Consider the following 12,465-nt stretch of genomic DNA (forward strand, 5'->3'; position numbering starts at 1 on the left):
AATTTGATCGTGATACATGTTTATCTAAAACAGCTATCTTGGTTTTGTGTTTGTTTACATTTACGCGACCAACCATTCCTTCCATCGCTTGTTGACATTAATTTACACAGCGTGGTCGAATGTTAAATCTTATTTTACAAACTTACGGAAAACATTATTTTCTGTAAGTAAATCGAATCTTTCAAAAATATTTTAAAATATCTTAGGTTTGACTTTAGAACAAAACGCTGGGGTATTTATTTTACATGTACATTGATAAGTCTTCAATTTTTATAGTTCGTTAGCTCCATGTGTAATTTTACTTTTCGTTTTGACGATTCATAGCGTAAGGACTGGCGATCTGCGGTAACTTTACTTCAACCAAAATTGATTTAAATGCACAAGCTTAATTTGCGCTTTTAATACACAAATAAATATGTTTTCAACACAAATTTTCCCAAACTCATTTTTGTTCATCACAGAGTTTTACCATGGCTATTTCAGTTTTAAATTTTAAAGAAAATCTTCCGAATCATAAGGATTTATTCAGAATTTTACTCAATGAAATGGACTAAACATCGATAAGTATCTCCTGCACGTTTTAACTTCATAAGTGACTTCTGTGCTGCACAATGCCTATTTATATTACACGTTGAATAGTCAAGTTGAAAAAAATAATTCAATATTGTAAAGAAATGAATTTTATTTGTTTTATAATTTATTCAAAACCTGTAAATGATTAGTATAGTGTGCTAACATTTTAATTTTGTTCTGTGATTTTAAAAATATCAGTAGCAGGTTATACAATGTACATGTAAGTAGTAATAAACCCGCATCGTATTGTCCTCTACAAAAATTTGAATTTTTCAATTAAAATTTGTATATGACTTTAATTGAAAAATTCAAATTTTTGTAGAGGGCAGTATGTACGGAATCGAAAATTTAAGAACTTATATATATCAATCTGCAGCTACTGAATATCACAAACTTATCATGTAATTACACACTTTTATGACCTAATTTAAACTGTTAAAATCATAACCGGCACCATAGTTAAACATTAATTGTCTTACAATCGGCACTTACGGCCTTTGAACAGGGAGGGGTCTTTTTTGTGCCAGTACCTAAAGTGACACAGCTAGGACCTTGTTTTATACGGTCTCATCGGAAGGACAGGTACCCATGTCCCACAGTGGGATTCGAACCACGACGTAAGGATCAACTCCTTACTTCGCTACTATAAAACAGACGCTCTAATCACTGCGCCATGCGGGCGACCTTGGGGGATATAAAATGAAAACAATGAAGAAAACGGTTAGTAAAAAATAAGAAGGGGTCGTTTTAAAGTATTATTCTTACGAACTTCAGGGCAAGAATGAGAAACCATATTTATGAAAGCTTCCTGATATAAGAAAGATTACTTTTTTTCAAATCATGACTAGAGTTTTCCCTTGCAAAGTGATTGTGTATTTCGGGGGGTAGTGTGGATGGAATGGGAATTAAACGGTCTGTTTAACTGTCCATATGTCTGTCTGCCCCTTAAAGTTTTTCCCAGAAGGTCAGGCTATAACATAAAGAAACCAGAAGCTTGTACTCGATACAAAGATTTCAAGTGATCCTAGGATGTGTCATTGTATTTATTTATTCAAGGCAATATTACGGCAAATTCAAGGTCACTGGAGAAAGAATTAATGTTTTGTTGCATCATTTATATGTAATCGAGAATATCTGTAAGCTCATACTTGAATCAGAGATTGCTTGGGACAAAAAGATTTTTTTTACGATTTTGACTCAGAAAACAGTATTTTTTTCATTCTGACTATATTTGTTTAAATCCATACTTGATACAAATTGCTTATAGTCCGCCGGTTTTCAGATGACTTAAAATAAGTTCATTTTAACAAATTTAGGGCTAATGACTGAAAAGTTGTAAAACTCCTGTTAGGGTTATGAATTTCTAAAAGTTGTTTCAGATTGAGGGTTTGTCTTGACAAAGAGCCAAGGTTATTGTGTTAAAATCAAGGTCACTGACAGAAGAAATCTTTTCTTTTCCACGCTATGAACTAGTAAGTGAAAAACATTGGAGGCTCTTACTTGAAACATAGATTACTTATGATTGGAGGTTGTGTCATGATCCTGATCAAGGGTCTTTCTGGCAAATCAAGGTCACTGACAGAGAAAAAAATGTTTAAGCATAACTTTGTAATTAAGATTCACTGGAGGCTCATGCTGAGAAGAAAGGTTGTTCACATTAGAAAGTGCAGTAACCTTGACCCAAGGTCGGTACTTCCTGTCCACAGCTCCAACGGAAGACCTACTCGTTGCTTTGCAACGACCTCGGCTCTAGTTATTCCTATTATTCTTTTTTTTTCTAGACGCCAACTTTGAGACCTCGTAACTCGCTCATTTCTTAACGGACTACGCTCAAATTTTCAGAGTTTTTGGACGTTACAAAACTCAATTAAAATGTTTTCATACATTTCAAAAATTCCCTTCCGCTTTCGAGTTATTTCCCTTTAAATGAAAATTTGGTACTGTTCGTTTCACAAAGGCTCAGAAACGACAAAAGCTGGAGCAGAATGTCTACTGCATTTAAATACTAAAAGAATTGAAGTTGTGCACATCGGTTTTTCTTTTTCGATTTATGCGCTCAAAACGGTGTTAGATAGGGGTCAAAAATGAGAATGCCTAAAAGCGCCAAATTTTACATATATTTCCTTGTGTATCTTTTAAACTAAAAATAATTTGTTAAGACATGTTTCACAAATATTGTGCATAATTTTAAGATCTATCATTTGACATCATTAAAAAGGGGCTGGCCCCTCAAATTAGGGGTCAAGGGAGCTTGAAAGTTTTTGCATTATAACTCAAAAACGGTAAATATTTCGATATGGTTATCGATTTGAAATGGGTCTTTAACATCTTATTGATCTCATGAAAACGTTATTTGTTCGAATCTTGTGTTATTAAATGAGCAGCAAACTTTATAATCCATGTACAGGTAACTGATTAATTTTATACAGCAAGTGAAGAATTCTTTTTGCGTACGCGAATAACACGTACTATAACTGAAATAAACTGGATAAGAATAATATACTTAACTAAACTGAATGTTAAACTTTGTTGAAATAAAGTTTTTAACGTATTCTCTAGCTGGATGTCATACAGATTATTCAGAGACAACTTTCTCCTTGTATTTAGTTTAAATTACAAGACGGGAGAAAGGAAAAATACTTATCATCTTTCATTCGATTGATACTCAATGTAGCATTATTTATATAAAAAAAAAATCAAGCTTAAAATAATTCACTGTCATTTAATTCATGCATCGTGAATTTTCCTCGGACTTCGACTGTTTTTGTTTACAATTGTGCAACCCGTTTATCGATCGCGCATTGACCTATATACATTCCGGAGGTCAACATTACCGCTCTTTGATTTTTACGCGAGTCCCAGAGTTATCTAAAACGATGCTAGTCATCGATTTACTCAGTTTAAAATCAAGAATTTGACATAATATTTGCGTAAATCGTAAGAATATTTCTAGACACAAATATAAAGGTTTTCTTGAACATGTATGAGTATTAAAAGATAAAATGTCTGATTCTATTCTTTGACGATGAATAAAAGGCGTTGCGATTTTACTCAGGTACAGATGATTTCTCTGGACGAGTCCATCGGTTACATTGATAGGTGACGCAGGATGACCTATCGATAACTCTGCCAATTTTGATTGTGATTGTAACTGCACATGTACATAAATTAATGTTGAATTCTACACTTGTGAAGTACATTATAGTTTCGTTATTTAAAGAATCGGGATATCACAACTGCAACTTAATTGTTTTTAATTTGAACGGATGATTCTATTATTGGAAAGGTACACATATTTAGGCGCCATCGTCTCCCTCTCGACTTTGAAGTAATTGCAATCGTTACATGTATACGGGCCAATATCAAGTTATTCTAGTTGCTTAAATCATTTCAGGAAAAATTGCGATGTTGTTTATAATAGCAATTACAAACAAACATGAGAAATGCACACAGTAAATTGTAAGTGGAAGTGACGTTTTCAATTCTCATGAAAATCGAAAATTAAATTATAAATTTCTTTTATTTCATCGAATAAAAAGCTAGAATATCACAATGACACGATTTTATGTGCATGTACTTGATATTAACTAAGTACATGCTGTTTTACACAGAAGAGCACCCAACATATATGAGTTTTAAGAATACGAGAAAAAAAATGAAGAATTAGAAATTTCTCTTACAAATTCAAAATTGCTTCCTGTAATTTCAAACAAATATTCCAAGCCTTTAAATTCTTTCGTGTTTATTAGACTAAAAGAGATTAAAGTATTAAATGTCCACTCATTGCGATACGTAACCCCCCTGAAATGATACAATGCTTTCCTTCAGACTCGAGAATGGCAGGCCAGAGCTGGTGTTGAAATCCATGATTAATCCATAACCCATTATAATATTAACCAATAATCATACGCGATCTTTTTTTTTTAATTCGCAGGTTGTCAAATAAATTTTTTTAAAAAGTCGGCAAAGATAAGTATGCCTCACTAAACTTTCTTATTCATAAACTTTTTAATTTCTAAAACTTGTGCCGATTAGAGTGTACAATCGAGCATCGAAGTGTGTTGTACATGTACTACATGTACTACAGTGTAGTTTTTTTTTTGGGGGGGGGGGGGGTTACCAGTTTTCGCTGCATTTGATTTCCCGAATTTTGCATTGCATTTCCGACAATTAATAATTTTATTTGTTACATTCATTATTTTCATTCTAGATTTTTACACTATTGTTTTTAGCAATTCAACGTTAACAAAGTTAATAGAATATAATTGGTGAAAGTAACACAAATGATTTATAAAACGAAAGTCAAGCAATAAAAAGTTAAAGTTTGTATTTTGAAAAATAAATCAAGTCAAGTCACATAAAACAAAGACAGGTTGAAACGCTCACACATGGACATACACACAAATGTTTTGGTAACTCGGAACAGTCCAGAGTAAAGCTATATTTTCTTGATACGGAATGTCCAATACATCTAATGTTCACGTCCGGGATAGTCCACGGCAGTTTTATCACACATACGCAATTATCATACAAGTAGAACGCTCTTTGAGGTTGAGGATTGACACTTATTCCTTAGATAAATACTGAGTGACAAATTCCTTTTTACTGTCTTAACTTAACTTGATAGGTAAATAATTTTAGCAAATGTTAAAAATAAGCATTAGAAATAATTCTTTTCATAAAATTCAATTCTGTTACATTTCAAATGAATTTGTAAAATTAACTTTATGACAATAGCTGTTCTTAAAAATTTGAGATGGATCACCAGAGAGCTACAGTGCTACACATACAGCATTATCTCAAATTCAGGCTCAGAAGGACTAGTACTATTAAAAACGATTGTAAGGAATGTTTAACTGTAGAAAAATTTAAGGAATGTGCTAGAGACACACGGTAAATAATATTTTTAGATTCAAGCAGTTGAAAAACACGGATATTGAATATAGCTTCAGCGCAATTTTTTCTAATATTTTCTATTTTTTTATTATTCGTATTTCTCAATTTATCATGTTCAAATAACGTGTATTATTTTTTATTAGGGCACATTAAACCTTATTTTTCAACCAGTCTGACAGTGTCCATCTGTCACGAGAACTTTAAACTTGATAATAACTATTGAATGAGTTGAATTAGGACTTTCATATTTCACATGTGCATTACTTGTGACATGTGATTTTCATATATACTGTGATTTTTAACCCCGTGACCTTGATCTTGGAGCTTGACCTACTTAAAAAATAACACTACTTTAAATTGACCATAACTATTGAAAGCTTTCATTTTATAAACATGTAATGTATTACCCGTGTCAACGCCTTTGAAAATTCATTATGATTTTTGACCCTTTGACCTTGAAGTTTAACAGGCTTTTCCAAAATTTAAACATTGCCTAAAATTGACCATGACTTTTGATAAAGAAAGGATAACGCTTTCATACCTAGAATTACACATGCATACACGTATTAGCTTTGACAAGGCCTATCGAAAAAAGTATAGCTTAAGAATTCGTCAATACGGTAGCACACAAATTGGCTTTGCTTTTCACCAGCGTGTGTCATGGTGTGACGTAAGGTCATTTTAACAAGGTCAAGGTTGCAAACATTCCTTTACTATCTTTTTTAATAGTAAAACATAAATAAAATGAGATCTACCCTTAAAAGATTGCTTTAACATTAGAACGTGGCATGACCTTGACCCAAGGTCATTTCTCCCTGTCCGCAGCTCCGACGGAAGACCTACTCGTTGCTTTGCAACGAGCTCGGCTCTAGTTTTTTCATAATCTTTTTTATCATGTCATGTCATGCATGTATTTTAAAAATATTAAAGCCTCAAATCTTCAAACAAAATCTACAGTAAAGTTTCATAGTAAATTAAAGTATATATATTCAAGAAGTGGTGTGAATCAGATGTGGATACTAAAAAATTTTAAAGAACTTTTGGACACTTTGAAATCCCAAGACTTTACAAAAATCAACGGCTTAAAAACTTACGACTTTTCAACTTTATACACAACAATTCCCCACGACAAATTAAGATCCAGGCTTTTTGATATCATTGACAGCTGCTTCTTCAATAAAAATGGAACTCGTAAATTTACTCACCTCGTCATTGGTCATTTGCAAAATTATTTTGTTAAAACAGATTCTGATTGCACACATCAGTACTCTGAAGTTGACAAATATGCTTGAATTTCTGATTGACAACATCTATGTGGTTTTTGAAAACAAGGTATTTCAACAATCTATTGGAATTCCCATGGGTACAAATTAATTGCGCTCCGTTATTAATAGACTTATTTTTATATTCATATGAAGCAGAATTTATGCAAAATCTTATGCGTGAAAAGAAGAAAACACTTGCTGTATGAAAAATTTCCAAAACGAGGTAAATTATTGACAAGCAAGTTGACGAAACAAGAATATCAGCAGTCTCGTTTAAAGTCATCATTTCGTAAGTTCTATGGTCGATACAAAGACCTTTAGCAAATACAGTTTATCACTGAGTCAAATGCTGGCTGACATATTTCATACCAATTGTTAGTCCATTATTTATGCACTGAATTGACGACGGATTTTTTCCATTATTTTTTAAATATTTTCCGGATATTGTAACAAAGATCTGATAAATTTAACCCATTCTGACAAATTGTCAATGTCTTCTTTTTCATTTCTGGTCCATCACCTGGCGAAATTTCCTAAAAAATCCATAATTTTTACGAAATTTGGACGCCAGTTGAAGGGGTCCCCTATATAATTATATAGGATTTTTTTTGAATTAGTGATCAAAGGTCCTTATTATTCATATTATTTACGTCACGTGCAATAACGTGTCCAGCAGAACTATAGGTATAGGGTGAAGAAGAACACGATGCGGCATTATATGCAGGTTTAAGTATTTGGTATCCAGGCCCTGTAAAGTTTTCTTGTAATTTAAAGTTTGGAAGTAATAGTCGATGTATATTTATTGGAAATACAAGGTGTTATCTTTAACTTGAAATACGGTGGAATGCCCTTTTGTGATGAAGAATATTACATTAATTTACCGCACCAATTCCTTTGTTTGCCTATTGAAGGTTGAGGGAAAGACCGCTGTGTTGCAACCACTATTGAAATAACGACCACTATTGAAATAATTATATCAATAGTGGTTGAGAGTGCATTTCAATAACAAACATAGTTAGTAGCCACTATTGAAATACGACCACTATTGAAATAATTATTTCAATAGTGTTTGAGAGTTCATTTCAATAGCAAACATGGGTAGTAACCACTATTGAAATACAACCACTATTGAAATAATTATATCAATAGTGGTTGAGAAAGTATTTCAATAACAAACATAGGTAATATCCACTATTGAAATACGACCACTATGGAAATAATTATTTCAATAGTGGGTGAGATTCATTTCAAGAATTGACAATATTTTTTTTTCATTTCAATTGCATAATGCTCAAGTATTGAAAGAAAAGTTTCACCGCGTAATTTTTAATTTTTTATCCAAAATTTCACAAAAATTGGATTTTAGGTAATAAATATATAGATTAATAATTAAAGTGTATACATCAATAAGGGTGGTTTTGGTGAGGCAAAATTTTGAACAACACGGAAGGTTTACAATTTCTTTATATTCTAGAAATTTATTATTTACATCATTTTCAATGAAATCAGACCAAAAAATACATATCAATCCAGGCATCCATATTTTGTTTGTATCAACTTTCCTCAAACGATCATAGATTTAGATAGTTATTAAAATCATAATTTCAAAAGTGATTTAAATAATTATTTTGATAGTTGCTGATAATACTTCATACCTAAAACCATAATTTAATCCACATTGAAATCTTTATTTCCAGTGAGAACATTATTTCATTAGTGGTTGCAACCTATGTTTGTTGTTGAAATTAATCTCACCCACTATATTGAAATAATTATTTTAATAGTGGTCGTATTTCAATTTTGGTTATTACCTATGTTTGTTATTCAAATGCACTCTCAACCACTATTGATATAATTATTTCAATAGTGGGCGTATTTCAATAGTGGTTACTAACTATGTTTGCTATTGAAATGCACTCTCAACCACTATTGATATAATTATTTCAATAGTGGTCGTTATTTCAATAGTGGTTACAACACCGCTGCATCTTCACTTAAACACTGGAAATTTAAAACCCTATCATTTCCATTATCATAGATAAAATGGTAGAGTCCAGGTTTTGCTATGGTTTAACCGAAATATGTGACAAATCAAAAAGTAAATTAGCGCGAGCATTATGACACTATGTAACAAAGATTCTGTGAAAGTCTAATTAAATTTTATTCGGTGGTATAAGAGGAGTTGTGGACATGGTACTAGAATTCGTAATAGACGGACGTACATCTAGTCGGATGGACGGACGGACACCCCAGTCACTAAATACCTCCTGGTTTTCAAGCGAGGGGTATAATAGTCACCTTTACATTGAAGAAATGTACGGAAAAGGAACATATTAATCACTGTGTTTATTATAGTTATCTGGAACTATTCTGGTATACACGCTTTTGTATAGTTAAATGCTTTTTCTGAAGTTTGTTCTTGTTGCTTGAATCGGATAAGGAAATACTTAGGCTAACTGAATTTGCCATTAATTGGTAAATTTATGAGGTAAATGACAAGGAGTTAAACAAAATAATGTATAATATAAGATTAGTTACAATAATGTACAGTAAAATCTGGAATAATGCCAACTGAATAATTTTAATTTAGATTTTTTTCATTTCCGAAAATCTAAGTGATATAGGAAGAAAAATTGTGTAATTCTTACATTATGTAAATGGCTTACCTATTTTACAGTAGGTGTGACCGTTGACGACACATTTTTGTGGATTACCAGGACAATGAGCTGTACAGTCTGATCCATAGTAACCCTCAGAACAGTACGCCTTGTACGTTATCTGGATACTGAAATGACAGTCTAATTTGACATTTTTGTAGTAAAAAAATAGTTTTTAAAGTTGATGTCTTATTGTGAGAATCGTTTTTAGTGGATGTGAATAGAGAAAAAAAAATAACATACGAAAAAGAATTGTTGGCCGAAAAAAAATTTGATGCCAATTTCTTCTGTTGCCAGTTTTGAGAGAGTATGTTGTTTCCTATTTTGAGACTGTCAAAGAAGTCTGTCTTGTAGATGAGCGGTGAAGAGGAGTGTTGTAAATCTTCCACTCTCACTGATATCTTGTCCAAATAATTTTTCTGAGTTTATAAGATAAAAGAGTTATTGAATTTTTGTTTACTAAGAAATTGAAAAAAAATATCCCGCTGTACATATTTGTTTTCAGGAGGATTTACCCAAGAATCAATTTCTAAAAACTGGAGGTTCGTTGTATTTCCGAGTTTAGAACCATAAATAACGTCCTGTCGTCCCATGTCTAATGTTGTAGTAAAACCTGACCGACAGGAGTGATTTCTGTTTCTGTAGCAATAAAAATAAAATAATCAAAATCTGTGTGCGTTTGTTCGACGTTATCAAAGTCGGAAAAGCCAGCCATCACTTACTTGAGACATACGGTGAGTACAGGTTTACACAACTTGGTACACTGGATACCCGTCACACCCTGACAACATCTTCCGCCGTGAAGTTTATTATCGGTACTCCTCACTTCATCTACGTCGATGAAGAAAGTTATCTTCGCAATTGCCACCTTAGAAAAAATACAGAAATTAAACGTATATTAATTTGTCAACATTTTACAAGTTTCATTTTTCACCCCTGAAGTTTTTAAGGGCTCGAAATCGTTCAGCTCCAGACTGTTTCAATGGATTTTTTGACGGGTCTTAGTATGTAATAAACATCACAACATCTTACAATAAAACAAATATATCAAATTAATTTCTTTGTAAGAATTTGAAGTGTTTTGTTTCATATAGGTTATAGAATTTTTAATGTCAGTTTCATATTTACTAAATATTTGTGGAAATGTGAGACTGTGTTCAGGGGCCCTAATGTAGATTTTCCGCAACTTCCATGGAATTCCAAGGCATATTCCATGGAATTCCATGGAGTTTTTGTTCTGCAGAATTCTTAGGAATTCTCCGGAGTATTGGGACGGGACTTTTTTCGGAATGATTTGGAATTTTGAATCTAGCCTGGAAAAGAGCGGAACAATTCCAGAAAGGAAATTTGCGGAGGAAATCCATGGAATTCCAAGATATTTGTAAATCTAAGGAATTCCATGGAAATCCATGGAATTCCAGGATTACAAATTCCAAATACAAGTACAATGAAAACTGAAATAATTAGTGCCACATAATTACAAAAAAAATTGATAACATCACAATTTTACATAGATCAAATCTATATTTTCAAAATAAAAAATTCACTGTTTCTTTTACAATGTTTTTTGAGACAAATATTGCATATACTCTCAGACGTACAATCTAAGCACACTTTTTAAATGTACATGTATTCTCACTGAAAGTATTTTTACATCAAAGGTTATTTTCAAAAATATCCAGAGAAAAATATGATTACTGGAGAATCACCTTGGTTAAATTAATGATAATCATGTTATAATATACCAGTATTTAGTAAACGCCAGTCTACATTTCTAAAATAAGAAGTTAGTTTATTAAATGACATTGGCCATGGAATTGGAGAGGTCATTTAAACCTCAACAGGGTATACATTGATATCCCATGAAATTAATAATTGGTCATGTTAGAGGGTTGACAGATAATTGGTGTCACGAACGGATTCACTTTCAGGACGAATTTAAGGCTCAGAAAGTTGGATGTTGATCATACCCACAGACACTTCAAATTTCAAAGCACTTTTCGCATAATATCTCAAAATATATAAATAACTTGGCATTTAAACCAGTTACGATTAATAGATCATTTTTTTTCCAACATTCCTCCGTTTATCCGAACCCTCGAGGTCAACCAGTGTATACACACGGCGGCAAATTCAAAGTCTACGGGGATTTAACATGGTAAACTCGTCCATTAACGTCTAGGTTACGGGGCCGGGAACCAGTTTTCGAAGGGAGTAGTCGTCCTTTGCAGAATAAATTTACAAAAAATCTTTAAAAATTAAAGGAATTCATTTAAATTGCTTTTATTGATAAAATAACCTTTACTTCGAAATAAAATATATTTTAACAGCATTTACAAAATTTAATAATAAACTGCGAGAAAATAGTCCGAATCTAACGAAGTACAACTTGTGGATAATGGATGTTGACATGATGATGCAAGCTCGCCAGTGTTTAAAAACGTAAGACGGTAAGTTGTTTATTTAATCTATGGTATTTTTATGTAGCTGTTGTTGTTTTACTAGCTTATATACACACAAGAAAGAAGTGTCTACAAATGATCAGAATATATATTTATTTTATTACGCGTGACATGCTGACATTTAGATATCTGCTTAGGGCTCATGGTAAACCGTTAGTGCTATAACGGTCTGTATGTAAGCCAATGTGTGAAAAATGTAAAAGGGGTATATCTATGATTATAATGGAAAAAGAAGATGGTTAAACAATTAGGTGAAATGATACCAAATGGAAATAACAGCTGATTAACACAGTAACTAATTTTTTAAATTTTATTTCTACTTTCATTTTCAATTATAACATTTCATGTGGACATGCATTTGGCAGATTAATATATGTAATAAAAAAACAAGTATATACTGACAAAACGTCAGAAATACTCAAGCTGTAGAAAGTGAATTAGGAAGTGCCATTAATATCCTAAAATGGTATAAGATGAGGGCTGAGTTCAATCTTCTGTTGAATAAACTACATACATGTACATGAAACAAAATTCATCTATTGAATTTAATTAGAAGAAATATAATTAATCGTACTACTTTTTAAGATGAATTTACGTGACACACTTATTTTA

The 12,465-nt window shown here is 32.2% G+C and overlaps 1 protein-coding gene across 1 annotated transcript in view; it reads right to left on the reverse strand.

The window, feature by feature from the left end:
* LOC134241487 (neurogenic locus notch homolog protein 1-like) overlaps positions 1–10,271 on the reverse strand; it is a gene marked incomplete at both ends in the record, with an annotated part of 38,775 nt that extends 28,504 nt beyond the window's left edge. The window contains 4 exons of the mRNA XM_062723529.1: positions 9,401–9,519; positions 9,635–9,810; positions 9,907–10,030; positions 10,114–10,271. Of these exons, the coding sequence (XP_062579513.1) occupies positions 9,401–9,519; positions 9,635–9,810; positions 9,907–10,030; positions 10,114–10,271 (577 nt within the window). The remainder of the gene's footprint in view (positions 1–9,400; positions 9,520–9,634; positions 9,811–9,906; positions 10,031–10,113) is intronic.
* Between the last annotated feature and the right edge of the window lie 2,194 nt (positions 10,272–12,465).

This window comes from Saccostrea cucullata, unplaced genomic scaffold (assembly GCF_032062105.1).
Source record: "Saccostrea cucullata isolate Sc308-1 unplaced genomic scaffold, CSIRO_AGI_Scuc_v1 ctg6403, whole genome shotgun sequence".
NCBI lineage: Eukaryota > Metazoa > Mollusca > Bivalvia > Ostreida > Ostreidae > Saccostrea > Saccostrea cuccullata.